General features: G+C 40.2%; 1 protein-coding gene across 5 annotated transcripts in view; it reads right to left on the bottom strand.

Moving 5' to 3' along the window:
- The window catches only part of LOC124595182, a 134,765-nt gene that overhangs the window by 78,151 nt on the left and 34,349 nt on the right, over window positions 1-22,265 (bottom strand). For 4 of the 5 annotated variants that reach the window (XM_047133797.1, XM_047133795.1, XM_047133796.1 and 1 more), the window contains one exon: window positions 10,950-11,089. In XM_047133797.1, coding sequence (XP_046989753.1) covers window positions 10,950-10,956 — 7 coding nt within the window. In that variant the 5' untranslated portion in view covers window positions 10,957-11,089. Of the gene's footprint in view, window positions 1-10,949; window positions 11,090-19,401; window positions 19,485-22,265 lie in introns of those variants that run through there. The other variant, XM_047133798.1, reaches the window with a different exon arrangement.

Raw genomic sequence — 22,265 nt, 5'->3', positions numbered from 1 at the left:
TTCAATTTCATATTTAGATCCTCCGGATCAATATTAACAATATACAAAAGTATCGGTTCGGATCGCTGACCACTTACTTCGGCATAGGATTTACGGAAACCAAAGAGAAATTAAGTCAGACGGTTGATATGATCGCCACGCATCTCCCTTCCCATTACGAGACTTCAGTTGTTATCACACGGACAAAATTTTCTAATTCCAAATTAATTTTATCTTATATTTATTCATAACCCTTCGTTACCTCAGCTCTTGTTTACAAATTGTTTTGCAGAAAGCGTTCTCGTAAAACTTCTCTCTTCTAGTCTATTCTAGCAAGTATCTATGTTCTTTTCCTCAAAACAGAGGTCTCCAGTAACATTTAGTGTCCTTCTGAAACATTTGGTTTCCAACCTAAAAAGCAAACTTACAACAAATTTGCATAGTAATGTTTAGTGAAAGGACGTTTATCGTCTCGTCTTTGTTTGAGGCGTTATATTGTAATGGATGATACTGGATATCGTAATTGATGACAGAGTTTCTCATGAAAGTGAACCGTCATTAGAATGAGAGATGCAATGTTTAACTGTGAGGATACTTTATCGATCGAATAAAGCAGAAACTGTACAAATTAGAGGCTGAGCTCCAGGGAGCAACACGCGGCAGCGGACAACGCCTACGTCGTAAGTTATCAGAACCTCCAGCAGATAAAACGATAATGATAAGCAAAGAATGTAGTTCTCAGCGATACAGAAAATAATTCTAGCTGCGCAAGGACGTCATCATAGTCGCAGAGTCCATTGCGATAACACACGGATGGAACTCGTGGGGTAAAGATTCTTTATTGACGCTGATCGGTTGTTTCTGGTCACTTACGTGCATGAACACGAAATAGGAATTCCATGACTTCTGCTGCGTATTGCAGTGACTGTGGTGACATATATCTAAAATGTCTCGGAAAACTTTGTGGTGAAACTGGAAATGGATTCTGGTCTTCCAGCGAGCGTCCTAGCGACTACTCTTCCCATGCATGCCACCTTCACTGACCGATGTTCTCACTGCCACTCGGCGGTTCGCTACGGATTTTCTGGGCTAACTTTCTTCAAAATTTTAGATTTATTTTCTAGAAGATGTTTCCATATTAGGACTGGTTCGATGATACCATCAAACGTATTATTTCGTCATTATTGGTACTTTTATGAACAATGACGAAATACTATGCTTAGAATCTCAAGATGAGCCTTCAGGGCTTAAAATACATCGCACTTTAAATAAAAACCACTTATGGGGTGAAGGTTGGTTTTCTCCACTGTATTTTATGGATGTAGATCCATCACGGCTCCAATAACAGCCACTGTTGCTAATATGAAATTATTTCGTCATTTCTACAAACAAAATTCGTTGCGTTGATGAAAAACTGCATTTTCAGAATTTTTTACAATGACTTGCCTGCTTTCAGTTTGTGGTAATAGTTGTCCATCGTCATCACGGACATTAGGTATCTCGAAATGAACATTAGGTGTCTCGAATCCTCTCTGCAGCTCACAGTGAATGGAATGCTTCCCAGAGTCGGCTGTTTATCTGATATCTTTAGATTAAGATTCAGGGAAATAGTTTCTACCTCGTCACTCAGTCATCAACATATTTTTAAAATCTCACTTACCGCACAATATTTCTTGTAATGTCTCGAACCATGGTCCAGAACGTAAGTACTAGGAAGATACTTCATATTTTCGAATCCATGTGACTTACCAAACATCTGGTGAAAAAAAAAGTCTTGACTTACGAGAGACTATATTAAATGATATTTGGACTTTATTTCTTGCTGAAGTTTCGAAGTTGACTTCATTTCTTCTGTTTGCTTCGCCCCGGAGACGTCCGGCGATAGAACTGGGAATTTTCAAAGTCTTATTCCTACTGCCGAGCAGCAATGCCTCGGTAACCCCCCCCCCCCCTACCTTTGGATCAACCAGGATGGTTGAAGGGTGGTCCACCTCGGAATCAAATGCGATACTGGAAATCCTCAACCTTAAACTGTACCGTCTAAAATGTGTCCAAGCAATGCCATGAGTTGCGATTTTGCATAGTTCAGACGACGCAAAAGTGCCGTGCACCGGCTGTCCAATGTGGCGTTTAACCCGCAGTGTTTCACGGGTGCAACTTAGTATAGGCCAGAGGTGATTTTTTGTACCATGGCTAAGATTCTCTCCTAACCCTAATCCCACTCTTTCCAGGGAGTGACATAACTTTTGTGCGCTATGCAGCAATATTTGTGCAATCAAAGATGGTGTCACGTTGGACGTTTTGTAATACTTCAGGAACTCGAGCACTGGAGCTGCAGGAGCCTAGTTCGAATATAGATCTAGATACGCCACCTCTAGTTTTTCACGATTTCTCGAAAAACTTTCTAAGACAATGTAAAGTTGCCAGTATCTATGTAGTCGCTTTACTGAATACTATATATAATGTTCCTGGTACCTAGCAAGCCTACGCGCTCCCTCTATTGTTCCTTAAGCCAACATCCGTCATGGACACTAATTTACATGGCCTCCAACGGGCGAGACGTGGACAAGTCGAAATTACAGGTTCTTTCAATGCTTTCTGCGATTCTGCTGGGTTGCACTGTTTTTGTCACTTACCGTGTAGCACCTGTTTCACAGTACGTGACGCGTTATTACTATTTTTTATTTTTATTTTGAGCTTTTCCTCATTACAGAGGCTTATTTCCAACATAATAATTTACTGGGTAATTACTATACAAAGAATAAACGTTCTTAAACTACATTTTCAAAATATTAATTCTTCCTTCCTTTCGATCTTGTGTGTCCTCTTCCTCTGCGCCCATTCTCCTCATTGTGTGCTGTACATTATGGAACTAGGTGGTCATAGGTCGTCCTCTTCTTCTTCTCCCCTACAGTTCCCACTCCAGTATCAATTTTGGTATTCTGGCTTCCTCCATTCGTCGTACATGCCCGTACCACTGTAATTTCTTCCTATCCATTACGTCAGATATCTTCTGTTTTTTATTCCCATTCTCCTTATTATTTCGGCGTTCCTTATCTTCTCTTTCCTGGAGAGTCTTGCCGATCTTCTCCAGAAGTCCATAGCTAGAGCTTGCATACAAACCACTCTCTCTAATATAGATTTGTAAATTAATTTTTTACTTCTGCTCATTACATTCCTGTTCCATAAGACTGAGTAATCATCCAAATGACCTTCCGACCACTACTAATTGTTTTATTGATTTCTGACTCTGATTTTCCCTCGATTTCTAAAATGGATCCCAAATAACAGAAAGTGATTATCTTTTTGATTTTCTTTCCTGCAATGTATAGCTGACCTGAATCATTAATCAAGTATTCTGTTTTTTGCTAATTAATCTTCGAACCCCAAGTTTTGTATGCTACTGCTAGTTGATTGCACATATAGTTAGCATCCTCCCCATCTTGTGCTACGACTACTTGATCATCAGCAAACAACAAATGATGTAGGTAAACTCCATCCCTTATTTCTAATCCCATACTATTACATTTACGAGACCATGTTCTAAGGCTAATATCGATATAGGCTTTAGATAATGATGGTGACATGGCACAGCCCTCTAAAAGGCCTTTGCTTATTCTAAATTTCTGTGAAAGTATATTACCAACTTTCACTTGGCAGATCTTATCTTTAAACATCTGTTGTATTGTTTCAATCAAGGAAGGGTTTATGTTTGCCATACATAGTGCTCTGCAAAGTAATTTTCTTGGAACAGTATCATACGCGGTTATTATTTTCATTTGACATATATCAATAATTTCCGTTGATAAGCGGGTGTACTGTTATACATGATACATGACATTGTGGACAACACTTTTATTCTGCATCGCAGCCTGTACAAGTGACGGATATCAATGACAAATCACACGATACACAGAATCATCATCGTTACGTTGCTCAAACGACTTACGATACTTATGCTCCGCGCGGGATTAGCCGAGTTGTCTTAGGCGCTGCAGTCATAGACTGTGCGGCTGGTCCCGGCGGAGACTCGAGTCCTCCCTCGAGCATGGGTGTGTGTGTGTTTGTCCTTAGGGTAATTTAGTTTAAGTAGAGTGTAAGCTTAGGGACTGATGACCTTAGCAGTTAAGCCCCAAAAGATTTCACACACATTTGAACATTTGATACTTTTGCCTGACTTTTGGACTCGTGTTGCAGATCGCACAGTCTGAAGTTGAAGATTCCAAATATTGCATCTGATTCCGAGGTGTACCATCCTGCAGTTCCGTTGTGTCCGTTACCTATGGAAACCCCTACACAAATGACTAAGATCAGTACTGTTACAATTGCACTTGGTAAACTCTCGTCGGTCATCGGGTTACAATGCGATATCCGTTTATTACTTCCAAATCGTATTTGTCATTTATTTCTGTAGAACTATCGCGTCCCTTTATTAACATTGAGATATTCCATAAGTTGATTTCTTAACTGTGAACTGTACTTTTATGCAATTATACTCTTGTATTTGGCAGTTCTGACGCGGCGATGACTGCACCGTTACCACCAACATGTGCTTCCCTCAACGTACTTTCCCTCGCGAAACACTTGTAGCTACAGCAGCTGCTGCTTAGAAAACACACCAGAATCGGCAGCTCTTCTCTTCTTTTCTTTTCCTTTTTCACCACTCTTCTGACTGGTTTGAAGCTGTCCACCACAAATTCCTCTCCTGCAGTAATCTCTTCATCTCAGTGTAGCGTTTGTACCCTACGTCCTTAACTATTTATTTGATCTATTCCAATCTCTATCTTCTGCTACAGCTTTTACCATCTACTGCTCCATATAGTGCAATGGAGGATATTCCCTTGTGTCTTAAAAGATGTCTTGTTATTCTATCCCTTCTTCTTGTCATTTTTTCCATACATTCCTTTTTCACCGATTCTGCGGAGAGCCTCCTCGTTCCTTATCAGTCCACCTAATTTTTAACATTCGTCTGTAGTACCACATCTCAAATGCTGCGATTCTGCTCTGTTCCGGTTTTCTCACCGTTCATTATTCACTACCATACAATTCTGTGCTCCCAATGTATATTCTCAAAAATTTATTCCTCAGCTAAGGCCTATGTTTGATACCAGTAAACTACTTTTGGCCAGGAATGCCCTTTTTGCCTGTGCTAGTCTGCTTTTGATGTCCTTCTTGCTTCCGTCATGGTATTTTTTTTCTTTTTTTTTTCTTTTTTGCTTCCAAGGTAGTTAACTTTGTTTACCACGCGTTCACCGGTTTGATAAGTTTCTCGCTATTCTCATTTCTGCTCTTCTCATTATTCCTGTCTTTTTCTGGTTTGCTCTCAGCCACATTCTTTATTCTTTAGACTGGTCATTCTATTCAACAGATGTTTTAATTCTTCCTCACTTTCGCTGACGATAGCGATGTCGTCAGCGAATCTTACCTTTGATACCCATTCACCCTGAATTTTAATTCCTTTCTTGAATTGTTTTTCTTTTTCCCTTCGTTGCGTCTTCGATGTATAGATGGAACACTGGGGGACAAAGGCTGCATCCTTGTCTTACGCCCTTTTTAATCCGAGCATTTCGTGTTTGATCTTCCAGTCTTATTGTTTGCTCTTGTACATGCTGTATATCTCCCTATAGGTAATTCGCATTTTACTCAGAATTTCGAAAATCTAGCAACATTTTTCATTGTAGAAAGCTATTTTCAGATCGACATATCCAATAATCATGTCTTGATTTTTCTTCAGATTTTCTTCCATTGTCAAGCGTAACTCTCTGGTGCCTTTACCTTTCTTAGAGCCAAACTGATCGAAGTATAACTGATCCTCTATTCTTCTCGTTTATTATCCGTGTAACTAGCTTGGATGAGCTGTTAAGCTTCATGTGCAATAGTTCTCGCAGTTATCTGTCCTTGCTATCTTCGAAATTGTATGGATGATATTTTCCCCAGAAGTCTCAGGGTACGTCACTAGTCTCATGGTACGTCACCAGTCTCATAGATTCTTCACACCAACTTGAATAGTAGTTTGTTGCCACTTTCCCACATGATTTAGGAAAGTCCAATTTAATGTTATCCATCCCTCTGCCATATTTGATCTCACGTTTTCCAGAGACCTTTCAAATTCTGACTATTACTGGATCCCCTACGTCCATTTCTTCTGCTATCACATCATCAGGCAAGTCCTCCCCCTTCCTCATAGAGACCTTCGATGTACTCTTTCCACCTACCCACTCTCTGCGTTTAATAGTGGAATTCCCACTGCGCTTTCAATGTTACCACCCTTGTTTTTAGTTTCACCGCAGGCTCTGCATCTACATCTACATCTTTACCCCAAATAGTAGTTTCCTTTCCTGTTCCACTCGCAGAGAGAGCGAGGGAAAAACGACTGTCTATACGTCTCCGTATGAGCTCTAATTCCTTGAATCTTACCTTCGTGGTCCCTACTCTAAATGTATGTTGGCGCAGTAGGATCGTTCAGCATTGAGTTTCAAATGCCGGTTCTCTAAACTTTGTCTGTAGTGTTCTTCGAAATGAATGTCTTCTTCCCCTCAGAGGTTCCCACTTGGGCTCCCGAAACATATCTGTAACACTCGCGTGCTGACAGAACCTACAGGTAACGAATCTAGCAGCTCGCCTCTGAACTGCTTCGATGTCTTCTTTCAAACCGACCTTGTGCTGATTCCAAACACCTGAGGAGTACTCAAGAACAAGTCGCACTAGCGTCCTGAATGGGGTCTCCTTTGCAGATGAACAGGTTGTTTTGACTTTTCTATATGGTGAGTCAATCCTTCTAACGATCATTTCTTTTCTGATTTCCTCACATATTTCCTGCAGCCGTTTTTCCTTGGCTGCCCAGCCTTTGCTATTTATTTCATTCCTGTTGGGCTTACATTGTTGTATTCCTGTCTTTTCCTGGATGTTTTTGTACTTCTTCCTTTTGTCGATCAGCTGAAATATTTGTTCTGTTACCCAAGATTTCTTCGCAGTTGCCTACCTCTTACCAATTTTTGACTGTTCAACATTTGTGATTGACCTTCTTTGAAACGTCCACTCTTTCAAAACGCGTGCCGGCCAGGATGGCCGAGCGGTTCTAGGCGCTACAGTCTGGAACCGCGCGACTGCTACGGTCGCAGGTTCGAATCCTGCCTCGGGCATGGATGTGTGATGTCCTTAGGTTAGTTACGTTTAATTAGTTCTAAGTTCTAGGGGACTGATGACCTCAGATGTTAAGTCCCATAGTGCTCAGAGCCACTTGAACCAATCTTTCAAAACTGAACTGCCTACTGAGGTATTCCTTATCGCAGTAGTCACCTCCTTAGGGTACTGCAAACGCGTTTCATCATTCTTCAGTGCTTCATTGTCCTACTTCCTTCAACATTGGTTCTTCTCTTGAAATTCAGTCTTTCTTCGTCATTACTAAATGATGATCTGAGTCTATATCTGCTGCTGTGTGCGCCTTACAGTCCAGTAACTGATATAGAAATCTTTGTAATTATGTTATCCAGCTGAAATCGTTCTGAGCCTCCAGGTGTTCCTATGCAAGCCTTTAGAGGCTTGCTTTGTTGCCTTACCCAGTGCAAAAACTTTTAATAAAACTTAACAGATAGGAAAATGTTGTTCCTAACGGAAATGTTATAACAAGTTTGTCCAAAAAACGCTTTGCTGATTAGCTACTCTAGTCGTACTTCTGACTAGTAACGTGCATGCTGAGGGAAGGGGCGCAAGGGTGAGGAGACGAAAAATATTGCAGCCAAACGCGACTAGTACAGTAAAAAAGGCTCGCAGTTAATATAATGATGGGCATACCTGGAACACTGACGGTGATGGCTACATGTAGAGACCATGAACTCATGCCAAATAACAAATTTGACGCGAGCCATACCAGAGAGTGTGCACATGCTTGTTGTACTGGCTGCGAGCAAAGAGAGAGAATACCATAGAGAGGCAACACCGCGATCGGAGCGAAGGAAATTGAACAACACTACGCCATGCTTTTGGACGCCAAAATAAATGGGCATGTTACATGAGAGTGCGTAAGGAAATTAAGAAACGTAACAAAAAACAATAAATTAACATATTCACGTGAAGTTAAGCAGTTAAGCAGGTGAAAGTTATTTTTCTGTGCTGGTGCATAACACAAATGAACAAAACCACTGACAAATAGTATTTTTAAACAGTACGCACCTGAAATGAGATACTTTTGTGCGTGCAGTTGTACGCTGCGCGAACTTTAGGCGTGATTTCAAAAATAAATTAGGCGACTGCATATCTCAGATGTTCGCACACGTACCATCTCGCTTTTTAACCAACTACAGAGTGACGAGAGACCAAAACGAGGGGGCCACAACCGCTTTCGACTGATGTTCGTCTGAAATCGAAAATCGGTCACGTGACGTCTCACACTCGTCAATTTTGAGAGGATTCATCGTATTTCGTTATTTCCGTATTACAACTTGCTTGTTACGACGGTACGCTGTTTCAGGGCAAAGGCTCATTGAAGATTTGTCACAAACACGATGCGATTTGTTATAATTAAGTGCCAGTTAAGAACACAACTGTAAAAGTATTTAGGAGATTCTAAGACGAAAGATAATAATTTTCGAAACTGTAACCGATCACTGTGGTCATTCGGTTCTAAGTGCATTAGGTCAGTCGAAGGAAGCATGTTCGCGTCCTGGTACATGGTATCTTTTTCCCATCTTCGCATTTGTAACACATTCTGGGATTTTCTTATTCATGTAACGCAGGTATATTCTGTAACGTTCGATGTTATCTGCATGTAAAAGCGTGCTCTATCAGGAATGAGCTGCTTCGATTTCGTGACTTAATTCTGATTAAAAAAACGAAAGATGACACTGCTGCTAGTGATACAACCAGCCATGACATTTATATTGTTTCTTGTCACAAATATTTGACCTTTTTTTCAGAATATTTCGCGATTTCAAAGGGTGTGGTTAGGCAGGAATCTAACTACTGTGGTAGAAATGACGTTTGTACTCTAGCATGTCACAAATACTTGGCTTATTTCCGAATACGTTGCGATTTCAGTGTGTGAATAAGATGGAACCTAAGAGCACAGCTTGAATTGGTGCAAATGAAACGAGCATCAATCATATTTTTAGTCTTGTTTGTCACAAATATTTAGCTGCCATTCAGTCTGACAACGCTTTCGTAAATTTGGAGGTCAAGACAAAGATCGCACTACACAGCAAGCAATGGACGCCACGTGACCGATTTCCGAACGCCAGTTGCACGTGGCAGTACTTCTTCCTTTTAGTCACTCCTACACAATGACTTCCGAAAGTAGGGTGGATAACAGCGCAGTTCGGTACCGCAGGGAGCACTGAACAATGGGTCACAACCTCTCTATGTACACTCTATCTCCTTGGTTGCTAGAATAGAAGTCTCTGACCGAATACTGTCACGCTAATGATTCTTCGCACTTTAGTGAAAGGGTTGCCATACTATCACTGATATTTATGTTTTAAAATTTTATCCCATTTTTCTACATGTAAAGTTTAATTAACTTTCAATGTAAATGTCGTACTGATTTCAGTCTTTCCTATTTCATATACGAATGTATGGCTACTCAGCGTTATGAATACGAAAAAGACATCTCTGGGTCATACACGGGTGAGCAGTTTTCATGAAAAGAATAAACTAAAGTCCCTTTCAGATATATATTTTACACCTTGAAAAGAATTCACACATACAAAGGCGACAAGAGACAAAAACTACAAGAGACAAAAAGCGAAAAAATTCTTATAAGTCATGGCTTATACGAGTACAGCTAGAACAGAGCTTACATAAAACATACAGTACTATTTGTTTTTTTAACTGACGTTATTCTAATTACTCTCAATACTAATTTTTTCACTTTTTGTGATAGAAACTCCTCAGGTATTAATTGTTGTTTTTGGTATAACGTAAAAAAATATTTTCCTAGTTGGAATTACATAAAAAATATTTTTCTGTCATACGTAATTTCATTTGTTGTGTTGGGAAGACTTATAAGATCGGTTGCAATCATAACCAAAATATGGATTACTGATCCTCTGAAAGGCGAAACGGTGATTACGGTTTAAGTCTAGGTAAGTTGAAACATAGCATGTCGCCAACTGAAACAGGATAGAATTTAAACTGTGTACCGGCCTTTTGGGCGATTCTTTCCAAAATTAATCATGATTTGTTAAGGAAGGAAGAAAGGAAGATAATGGCTTAACAAGCCGTCTATAGTTTGTCAAGGTACTTGAACCATGTTTTCAAGAATGAGGCCTACACAGCTATCCCTGTCTATAGGTTTTATGCAACCCGTAATGCCTTCAGAAACCACACGTGAGGTTTTCATATTCCCTCGCTCGCTATGCACAAACTGTCAGTCCTACATAAAAAACAAACAGCACCTTTGTGTAGGAATTTTAATGTAGTTAAATATTGTACTCGGATACGTTTTCGCTGGAGACCAAGTTTTTAGAGTTATTTAAGAAAAACGCGTTTGAACGTCACTTTTGGGCGTTTTCCTTGAATAATTGGAAAATGACGACCTCTAGCGAACACGTATCCCAGTACAAAATTTAACTACATTAAATTTCCTTCAAAACGTCCTTTTTTTTCAGGTCCATTACCTTGCGCGTAGCGACCGAGAGAATTCGAAAAAAATCTTGTGCATGGTATTTGAAAGCATTGCAGGCTGCATAAAGACCATAGGTAGGGGCAGCTGAATCGCCCTCGATGGCAAGTGTAGTTGCCAGCGCAGTGTTTACCGACGAAGTGCAGGTAATAAACAGTAATTTAAAAATATATATATATACAATAAATTATTTTCATTGTACGAATAATGGAAAACCATCACATTGCTGAGGACCGGTTTTGGGCTGGAGAGTTCTGAAGAGTGAATAAGCAATTGCATATCTTTAGCCAGATAAGATGTTAATCATTATCACTGCAGGCTTAACAGTATTACGAATGGGTCTTGTACTTACATAACATCAGTGTGATAACATGGAGATAAAATGCCTGTGTCGCAAGGCCTTGATTACAGATGCTCCCAACGTCGCCGTGCCTAGCTCTGGAGAAGACCTCTGTTGCTTGAGCCTGGTGCAGCAACTACTTCAAAAAACCTCTGGAATGGAAGGAAAATGAACTCTGTATTAAGTGATTATACAGACTTTATAAACTAATATACCATAGCCTGATTGCACATCACGTGTAAAGTTTAATTTTTGTGTGTCAGTTAATACTACGAAAAGAGAGTTTTTTTCAAATCTACTCCTTTTTCGGGAAACAATTAATTAGTTGGATATGTCAAGCTACTTTATTTAGAGCTCTTCGTGAGTTTGTTGTGATGTTATGTGTGGAAGGAAGATTTGGATTTAATTTCCAGCCGACGTCAAGGTCATTAGAGTTTATGAAAGATGGTGAACAAACTCTGTTTGGGTAAGACAAGGGAAGGAAATCGGTAGTGTACTTTGCGTTAGCGATGTAGGAAAAGCAGGGAAAACTTGAAAGTGAGTGGCTGAACGGGGATAGCGAATCCAGCGTACTAGTCATTGAACCAATACGCTTGGTATACGTGAAGCATGGGACCGTTAACGTTGATTATACGTGCTGGAGATGAAAAATTTTAGTCCTCATTGGGTACATCCGACGACGAAATTTAACTTTGGTGTAGTTAATAAAATGAGCTAATTCCGGTACTGAACACGAAAATCGTTACTAATACGCTATTTAATCTGTTCTATCCCTTAATTCAACTTCAGGAATTACATTCAAATGTGTATGCGTGTGCTGACAAATACTCAGCGGAGGCGTAATTGCTTTCTATGCTGCTCGTACAATGTCTCTAGAGATTCTCTCTTTAACAGTATTCAGTTCACATCGATTCACTTTTCAGTGCTGTCTTTCATCCATCTTTGAATATATATGGTGGAAACCTTCCCCATTTTCGTCCGTTATAGCACGTATGCTTTCGGGGATGACGTCCAAGTGACAATGTAAGGAATATAACTTTAATGGAGTGTGACATGGGCGTAGATACCCTAAAGCAGCTGAACACGTAGCTGAGCGCCAGGGCTGCGCCAGGAGCCAAGAAATCAGCGTTTACAGTTGAAAACATGCATGATCTTTTATTTAAATAAAAGTCAACAACTTATTACGTCAGAAAAAAAGCTTTTAAAAACAAATGAAAAATTAAACAACTCACGGAATATTAACGAGAAAATGAGATCAGCAATTGACGTCAGAAAAAGAGCTTTCAAACAGTTGAGAAGCTAAGTAATTTGTCAAACATTAACAGATATCTGAAATCAGCCAAGCTGCATAATAATCAAAAACTTAACATCAACATAAATTTTAAACTGCCTTTTAAACATATCTTAAATGACTGCAGCAGATTTCTTAGCACCAGTAGTAACACAAGCAGTGCGTCATGTCCGTTGGAGATATAAGTTCAGAACCACGAGAAGTTATACAGATAGATTTTAGCCCCGCGACAGGCTGGATAACCCAACGGACAGGCTAGGCGGTGTGAACTCGCCACCCACGGGTGTGCTGGTGGATGAGGCATGAACTGCAATAGACTAAGAACCAACCTTAGAAAACTAGTAATAGTGCACTGCATTACAAAGGGCGGCACTTATTACATTGTATTACCATTTAAAAGCAGACAGAAATAAATAAACAAACATCTGCCAGCCGGAGTGGCCGAGCGGTTCTAGGCTCTACAGTCCTGAACCGCGCGACCGCTACTGTCGCAGGTTCGAATCCTGCCTCGGGCATGGATGTGTGTGATGTCCTTAGGTTGGTTAGGTTTAAGTACTTCTAAGTTCTAGGGGACTGATAACCTCAGAAGTTAAGTCCCATAGTGCTCAGAGCCATCTGAAACAAACCTCTACCCAATCAGCGAACAAAGGACTTTGATTACAGGAATGAGAAAACCAACAGGACTTACGTGCCCCCAAAATTAATTGTTACGTGGGCTAAATGTGCAGCAGGACAGTCGTTACACACTATTTTTAAATCGAAGGAAATTCAAACTCGCTGACTTTGTAGCAGACATTAGCCATGAGTAACTAATCGGGCAGCTCTTACTAACGTCAACTCCACTATTTCAAATAGCTAAGAAACCGAATCTAAGATGTTAAACTTTCTTTACCAGGCTGCCCATAACAACTACAGTGAAACGGCACGTTCTTATTTTTGCAGAATTTACCATAGAAAACCTCAGGGGCGTCAACTAACAACCGCATAATAATGTTTTAAAGTACTTAACTAAAACGATTACAGTGAAAGGCACTCTGATTTAGTTAAACTTCACTGTATTTAGAAGAAAGAACAACACGGTTCAGCCTACGACATGGTCCACGGTAAGCCACTCGAAATATGACCCATTTAAACAGGCAGTTCTGATTACTGTACCTCCGTTAACTCTGTAACACAGACCATGCAACGTCCACACATTTCACAAACAATTGTGACTAACTCTAATGAAACGGAGTTGCTTCCATTTAGGTAAACTTTAGTTTTTTCGGAGCGAATCCCATAAAAAGTAAACATGGCTGACCTTCCTTGAAGGAGAAACTAGGCGCAGCACTGAGACTTTAAAAATTGGCGCCGAAGCCACTGAAAGATTTTCACTAAAATGATTAATCTGTAGCAAAATGGCACTCAGTCTCCCTACGCTCGGCACAGGAAAATTTCCAGAGTCCCATCACCACCACAGCCAACCAAAAACACCATCATCGCGGGATGAGGTCTGTGCTCTGCAAAAGCCGTTTACTATAAGCACCCGACAGTGGAGGTAAACCGCCCTCGCGCCCCGTAAGTCGTCCTTCCAATTCTGTCAACCTTCGTGCCACTCAAGGACAAACACCAAAGATCGTGCCCCGCTACCGCGATCTAGCGATCGATTGATCGATGCGAACCGGCACGGCTCATTGTGCTACAGCAACGTTTCTGGCAGTACTGCAGAAAAGCAGATCTTCTTAATTCTACGGCTTTCGTACTTTCACGGAAGTTTCTGGCCACGTCTTGAAAAACGAAATACCAAGGTAACTTCTCGTCACCCGTTAGACTATTACTGAGATGTTCATCTGTGACCAGTTTGCAGTTACAGAAAGTCCTGTTTTCCAAGAGCAGGCAGTAGAAATAGGTTATATTTCATACGTGGCATATTAATTACATTGTGTGTTCCGTGTTGGCATGATTGGCGCATGCGCAGCCAGACACTTTACTGTATACCCTATCTCTTCTCTATCGACTTCTGTAATTAGGGTAACAAGCCGAATAAATCAAAATTATGTTACTACTATGTAACGTGTCACTGGCTGCCGTGTGTCCCTTATACTACGCAGAAAATATTCCTGAACCACCTTCGAATATGAGTCGGTGGACTTCATGTTTACGTTGTATTACGTTTCAGTACCATGAGACAGTCGATTGGGGTAACTTCTTTTCTTAAGCACCTTTCATAAATACTTAATGCTTTCACAGTTTAGCTGTCGGTAATATACGAAAGAAAAGTTTATTTCGTTTTCAACAATTTAGTTGACTCTGAAGTTGTTTATGCATGACCGACTCAATCCAAAACCATAGTTTTCTCGTGCCATTCGTTTCTTAGCAATTTTCTAGGAGTTTAAGTTATATACAACATGCAAAAGAATCAATCGGGAACCATAAGCGTGGAAGACCAAGAACGAAATGTTCGGATTAAAAAAGATGTAAGACAGGAAAGCAGTCTATCGCCCCCTACTGTTCAATCTATACATTGAAGAAGCAAAGAGGAAAATAAAAGAAGAGTTCAAGGATAGGATTAAAATTCTGGAGGAAAGGATATCAAAGAATATCATCCTCAGTCAAAGCGAAGAACAATTACAGGATGTGTTGAATGGAATGAACAGTCTAGTGAGTACAGTATATGGATTGAGAGTAAACCGAAGAGAGACGATAGTAATGAGAAGTAGCGGCAATGAGAATAGTAAGAAACTTAGCACCGAAATTGATGATCACGAATTAGAGGAAGTTAGAGAGTTCTGCTACCTTGAAAGCAAAATAATCCATGAAGGATGGAACAAGGAGGACATAAACAGCAGACCAGCACAGGGAAAAAGGGCGTTCCTGGTCAAGAGAAGTCTGCCGGTATCAATCACTGGCCTTAATTTGAGGAAACATTCCTGAGTACGTATGTTTGGAGCACAGTATTGCACGGTTGTGAATCATCGACATTAGGAATACCGGAACAGAAGAGAATGGAAGCGTTTGAGGTATAGCTTTACAGAAAAAATTTGTCAGGTGGACTGCTAAGGTAAGGAATTAGAAATTCTCCACATAAGCGGCGAAGAAAGCATCGCGTTGAAAACACTAACAAAAAAAAGTCTAATGTTGTGGGGATGTATTTCCGCTTTTTGTAATCGGAGCTTATTCTCATATCTGATTTCTTCGAGGGAGTAATGACTTTTTTTGCCGCCTCCGGCGTATTTTATATAAAAACAGTAACTACAACCCAAGATCTTGTCTTCAATGTTTGAATTACCTGGTACCAGGCTAAAGAAGGAAGCCGTATTTCACCGCTGTTGATCGTATGATGCAGAACAACCGGACAGCCTGGGACCGTGTTCCTGAGGCCACCTCGGACGGCTCTGTCAGTTACGTGGGAAGCCGGTGCAAGAGCTTACGAAAGTTCTCGCGTCATCTGCAGTAAAGATAACCGACTAACGCTTACGCACGAGATGGAACGCAGGGCAATGAAGCCGGACGAACTAGCTCATCATAAAAAGCAGGAGTTGCGAAGCCCGTCTATCCTCTGGCTGCCTATTGGATTCATATGGTTTCCTCTGATCGCTCAGAGGTATACAGTAGTGCAAAGCGTATACGCTGTAGTGCACATGACGCTCCTGACTTTCTATTTAGATTGTGTGGCATCATGAAGAGCGTTCAGCTACGGAAATAAAGCCACATAAGCGGCGGGCAAAGAATCAGTGCAGCATTAGGAGGAGTGGGTGATTGGGGGGGGGGGGGGGGGGGGTGGCACAGTTACGAAGTTTACCTCTACATCTATTCCTTGCAAGCGATCTTACGGTGTGTGTGGGGGGGGGGGGGGGGGGGAAGGATACTCTGTGTATCACTGTCATTCCTCCCCCCTTAACCGCCCCCCCCCTTTCCTGCACCTGTCGCAAATGGTCCGCGGGGACACCGATTGTTGTTGAGCCTCTGTGTCAGCCCAGATACCTAGTTTTAGCTACATGGGCTTCTCGCAAGGTATACAGGGTGCTCGGAAATTCTCGTTACAGTCTACCAGATGGAGTGAGTACATAATATTTTAAATAGGAACCCATGTCCGGAAACATACAGTTTTCGTTCTACGATGGTTTCAATTCAGATCAACTCATCTACTTTTTGAGGAACTGAATTAGGCGTGGCGCAGTACTATTATTAGGTAACAATTCGAAAGGCAACATAACGAACCATCCCTTTATCACTTAAGATTTGTTTGTATTAACACTTAAACATTACTGGTTTACATTAGTACATAACAAAAAAGAACGCAGCATACTGTACGCACAGAATAGTACTGCTGCATTGCAACAGCGGTTAGATGTGCGACCACCAACGTTGTTACAGACATCGTACCTACAAACATGTTCTGGTACACACTCTCCATCCCACCTGGTGTCTTTAATTTCTAGAGCAGCTGCCAGAGCTCGTGCCAGCAGATCTTCCTCTGTCTCTACAAGAGTATCGTAGCAGGGTAGATGTTAAGCGGCGTTAAGGTACTATCTGGCGTAGTACACGTCATTCTGTCTACCCTATTGCATACCATGACAAGCGACTCTGAGACCTTTCTCTTTCCCTTAGCAGGCGTGGACACGCTACACATCTCAACTGAGACCGCCGTAGAACGGAATAAGAACGTTTTCGGCGATGGGTTCCTATTCATAATGTACTCACTCCCCTCTAGAAATCCTGGAAGTTTGTAACGGGAATTCCCTACCACCATGATTTTCTTAAGGAACGTACGCTGTCTGAATTTAGACAGTAAAATACACCGTGATACAGCACGTTTGTTTTGCAGCGTCTTTCACTGGAGTTAGCTGAGAATCTCCGTGACGCTTTCTTGCTTGTTAAATGAACCTGTAACGGAACGCGCTGTTGTTCTTTGGATATTCACTAATTTCTCTATCAATGCTATTTGGTAGGGATCCCATACTGATGAGCACTATTTAAGTATTGATCGAACGAGGTTTTTTTTTAAGCTACTTCCTTTGTCGGTGGTCCGCCCCTATAGCTGACTGGTCAGCGCGGCTGTGTGTCACGCCAAGGGGTCCGGGTTCGATTCCCGGCTGTGTCGGAGATTTTCTCCGCTCAGGGACTGCGTGTTGTGTTGGCCTCATTATCATTTCATCGCCATCAGTGGAAGGCAACGGAAAAACACACTGGAATCACTTCCCTAGACGCTCATGCGGTGGACCTCTCTGACGAGGCTTCCCCCGAGACAAGACCTGCCGTAAGGCAGAACACGAAGTGTTTTTTGTCGGTGGACTTCAAATCCTGCTTCTTCCATCGAATCTCAGCGTGGCATCTGCCTCACCTGCAACTAGTTTTAGGTGGCCGTTCTACTTTACATCACTCAGAACGCATGCTCCTAGACATGTTACAGACGTGACTGCTTCCAGTGATTGTTCTGTAGTCGTGTAATCATTCGGTAACCGGTCTTCCTCCCTATTTACGAGCAATACGTTACATTTGTTTATATAGATGGTCGACTGCCATTCCCTGCACCAAGTGTCAATCATGAATTTCGCTACAATTTTCTAGTGTTGCAAGTTCTCTGTATACAACAGCAGCGTCCACGAAAAGTCTAGGTCGTAGTAATGATCCTAAACAAGTTAGGGCTCCAGTATTCTCTTAAAAATTGTCAGGAGACAATGGAGAACAAAATAGACCTTGGTTTTGTTAAAAGAGCCTTTCACCATTCCCGAAAGTTATTTCTTAGACAGGGAAGTCATCTTGGCCGATGGAAATCCAACCTCTTTGCACCCAAACGAGACCACTAACTATAGCGTTTAATATGGTGACTTCCTTGAGGCACAAGCTGAGTATGAGCTGTATAGCTTTTTCCTTCCATCATATTCACTATATCACCACAGAGACAACAGCAGACTGTATAAACCACTGCGTCCTCATCTACTTGTACACAAATACCCCGAAAGCCACTGTACATTGAATGGCGGAGGGTATATCATAACAATATTAGTAAGTTTTCCCTACTTCATTTTCATATTCGGAAGGAAAAAACTGTCTGTATATGTACGTACGTGCCACCTATCTTACTGTCAAGATCGCTACTCGAGATATACTATAGTTGTAGCATAAGGGTACAGTCGTTTCTGAATACAGGTTCTCTGAAAATATCTAAAAGGTTTTAATAACTACGACATCGTCTTTCTTCCAAGGATTACCTCTTAAGTTCCCCAGTCACTTTTGTTACACATTTGTGTATGCTACACTGACCTGTTACGAATCTGGCAGGGCGTCTCTCAATTCGGTCGATGTCTGTTTTCATACCTACTTCATAAGATCACCAGACACTGGAACAGCACTCTAGATCTGGTAGCGCTAGCATCTTGTATGGAATTTTCTTTACAGTTGCATTGCTTTTTTCAGAACCCCTCCAATTAAACAAAGTATTACATTTGTCTCCGTAATAATGAGTTTACTTGATCGCGTCATTTCATGTCGCTTCTTAGCATTGCCTCTGAAACATTTGCCTCACTAATAATGACTTGATCGTCTCATTTTCTGTCGCTTTTTAGCACTGCCTCTGAATCCTCATATAATGTGATGTGCTCAAGTTGTTCATCGCTAATCTTGCAATCAGATACTACAGAAAATATCTAACGTGCATCTAAATTGAAAGAGTGCTCCTATTTATTACACCAAGAATTTTTGTCCAACTCCTGCAGTTTTTTTACGATCGTCCAATAACGACACTTTCTTGTTCTCAATATCATCGGCAACAAAGAATCTTATAGCGCTGCTGATCCTGTCTGATAAATCGTTTGTGTGTATTCGGGCACATCCGACGTTACTTTCGTTTCTGTGGAATATTTGCCGTCCGTATACAGTGTAAGTCAGGAGGAACGATACATGATTTGATGCGTGATAGTACTGGTAAATCTGAACAAAGAACTTCAAACGAAGAGATGCCTTTTTCTGAACCGTATCCGTCAAACAGCTGTTTGAAAATCATGGGCGTCAACCGCATGTCCTTCTTCACCAGCACTCATATGCAGATACAACCAGAGCGACATTAGGGTACGTACTGTGGTCTTTATTGACCATTTTAGTGTGGTATTATTGATGACCAACTCGGTCCAGTTGTTTTAAGTAACTGTATTAATGCAGTAAAGTGTCTTGATTTGCTTCAAAATGTGTTACCAGGGTACTTGAAGGACAGTCCTCTAGTAATAAGACGTCTTATGAATTTTTAGCACGACTGAGCTCCAGCACATCTAGTTTGTTGGTTGGTTGGTTGGTTGCGTGTTCCATTGGTCAATCGCATGGTACAGTAGCCGTTATAATGTGGAACCTGTCAAGTGCAAAAGAAATGCACATATGAAACAATTTTTTTAAATATATATGCATTACAATACAGAGTTAAAGATTAATATTTCTATTATTTACCCCATTCCCTTAAATGGCACAAAATGCATATACTATATTTATAGATTTATTTATTCCTATTCAAGAATTCATCTATGGTATAGAAGGAGTTATCAAGGAGATATTATTTCAGTTTATTTTTGAAGCTATTACTGTCCGTCAGACACCTTATTTCATCTGGTAATTTGTTGAAAATTTTTATAGCAGCATATTTTACCCCTTTCTGTGCCAAAGATAGGTTGAGCAAAAGATAGTGTAAGTCTTTCTTTTTTCTGGTATTATAATCATGAACGTCACTGTTGTTTTTAAACTGGTCCATGTTGCTGAGAACAAATTTCGTTAGTGAGTAGATGTATTGTGAGGGTGTTGTAAGAATTCCCTGTCTATTAAAGATGCCTACAAGATGTATGACTATGAACCCGACACATTATTCTAACCACTTTCTTTTGAGCAGTGAATACTTTTTGTCTAAATGTTGAGTTACCCCAAAATATTATTTCGTATGACATCAGAGAGTGAAAGTATGCAAAGTATGTTAGCTTACTAATTTCTATATCCTCACAATTGGCAATTATTCTGATCGCAAAAGTTGCTGAACCTAGTCGCTTTAGGAGATCTAAAATATGAATTTTCCAATTAAGATTCTCATCTATATGTACACCCAAAAACTTAGTATGCTTTATCCTGTCTACTGACTTCTGTTGATGTGTTATATTTATTGAAGGAATTATACTTTTTGCAGCAGAAAATTGGATGTATTGTGTTTTCAAAGTTTAGAGAAAGCCCATTTGCAAAAAACCAATTAATGACTTTGTATCATTTTGAATTTGACTTTCTTTTACTGAATTAATAATGATGCTTGTATCATCAGCAAACAGTGTGAGTTCAGTTTTCTGTTTCAGATAGGTAGGGAGGTCGTTCACATATATCAAGAACAGAAGGGGCTGCATGATTGAACCCTGTGGAACACCTAATGTAATTTCACCCCTGGTAGATGATGTGGCAAACTTATTTAAATCACTTGACCCATATAAGGAAAATTTTTGCTTCCTGTTCTACAGGTATGACTTAAATCACTCATATGCTGTTCCATTTATTCCATAGAATTGTAATTTCTGTAACATAATGTCATGGTTCATACAATCAAATGCTTTGGACAAGTCACATAAAATTCCTATTGGTGCCATTTTACTACTTAAAGACTCAATTACGTGGACAGTCAAATTGTATATTGCTGTCTCAGTGGAACAGCATTTTTGAAATCTGAATTGTGATTTACTAAGTATCCCATTACTGTTGAGATGGCTAACCACTCTTGAGTCCATTACTTTCTCGAAGATTTTTGAGAATCCTGTAAGCAAGGATACTGGCCAATAATTATTGACATCTGTGATGTCCCCCTTTTTATAGAGAGGCCTAACAATGGCATATTTTAACCTGTCTGGGAAAATACCTTGAGTTGGTAATGCATTACACATGTGACTCAGAACATCAGCTGTAATTGCTTCTCATTGTTTTAATATCTTATTAGAGATGCCATCTACCCCAACAGAACATTTATTTTTCAGAGATTTAGTAATTTTACTTTATTCACAAGAGGTTGTTAGGTGAAACTTAACCTGACTAATTTTTTTCAAAACAGACTCTTCCATATCCTGCCTAGCTTTTTCTTTTGAACTGTTCTGACCAATTTTTTCTCCCACACTTAAGAAATGGTTGTTAAATACACTAGCTACTTGTGTACTGTTGGTTGGGATGGCCTTGTTCTCTTTAACAGTGATACAACCTACCCCAGTGGTTACTTTTGCTGTCTCCCTTCTAACAACATTCCATATTGATTTTATTTTATTGCCAGAGTTGTTAATTTCTTCTCTAACATACATATTTCTTGATTTCCTTACAACTTTTCTCAGTATGTTACAACAATTTTTATAGTGTAAAACTACTTCTGGATCATTACTAGTTCTTTTTCTTTCTGACGACAATTTAATACCTGTAGTAATCCAAGGTTTCTTTGAAAAGTGTGTGGTGTTACACTTAGTAATTTTCTTTGGGAAACAATGTTCAGAGGCATATAAATTTATCAAGAAATATGCTGCACTTATCATTAGCATTTGGCTCATTATATACATCTCCCCAATTAACATTTTTAAGCTTTCTCTGAAGTGCTGTATAGATACTGGATTGAGCGACCTCACACTTTTACTTAATGGTTTCTTAACTGTACACCCTGTTAGGTTTTGTAAGTTAATAAGTTGTGCATCATGGTCTGACAATCCATTTACCACAGGGAAAGCACGTGTTTGTTTTACGTCCTCTTTCTGTACAAATACATTATCTATTAGCGTGCTACTGTCCTGAGCTATACGTGTAGGGAAATTGATCACTGATTCTAAGTTATATGCTGTTAATAACACTTCTAGTTCACTTTTCCTATCAAAGTTACTTAGAAAGTTTACAGTGAAATCACCACAGATTAATAAATTCTTCTTTTTGTCTGACAGACAGCATAATAGGGAGTCAAACTTTTTTATAAACAATTCCCAGTCTACTAATGGGGACCTGTACACTGTTGCTAATATCAATACTAAATTATCGAGCTGAAGTTCACATGCACAAACTTCAAAGTGCTGATCAAC

Source organism: Schistocerca americana, chromosome 2, assembly GCF_021461395.2.
Source record: "Schistocerca americana isolate TAMUIC-IGC-003095 chromosome 2, iqSchAmer2.1, whole genome shotgun sequence".
NCBI lineage: Eukaryota > Metazoa > Arthropoda > Insecta > Orthoptera > Acrididae > Schistocerca > Schistocerca americana.
This window is presented reverse-complemented; position numbering and strand designations above follow the sequence as displayed.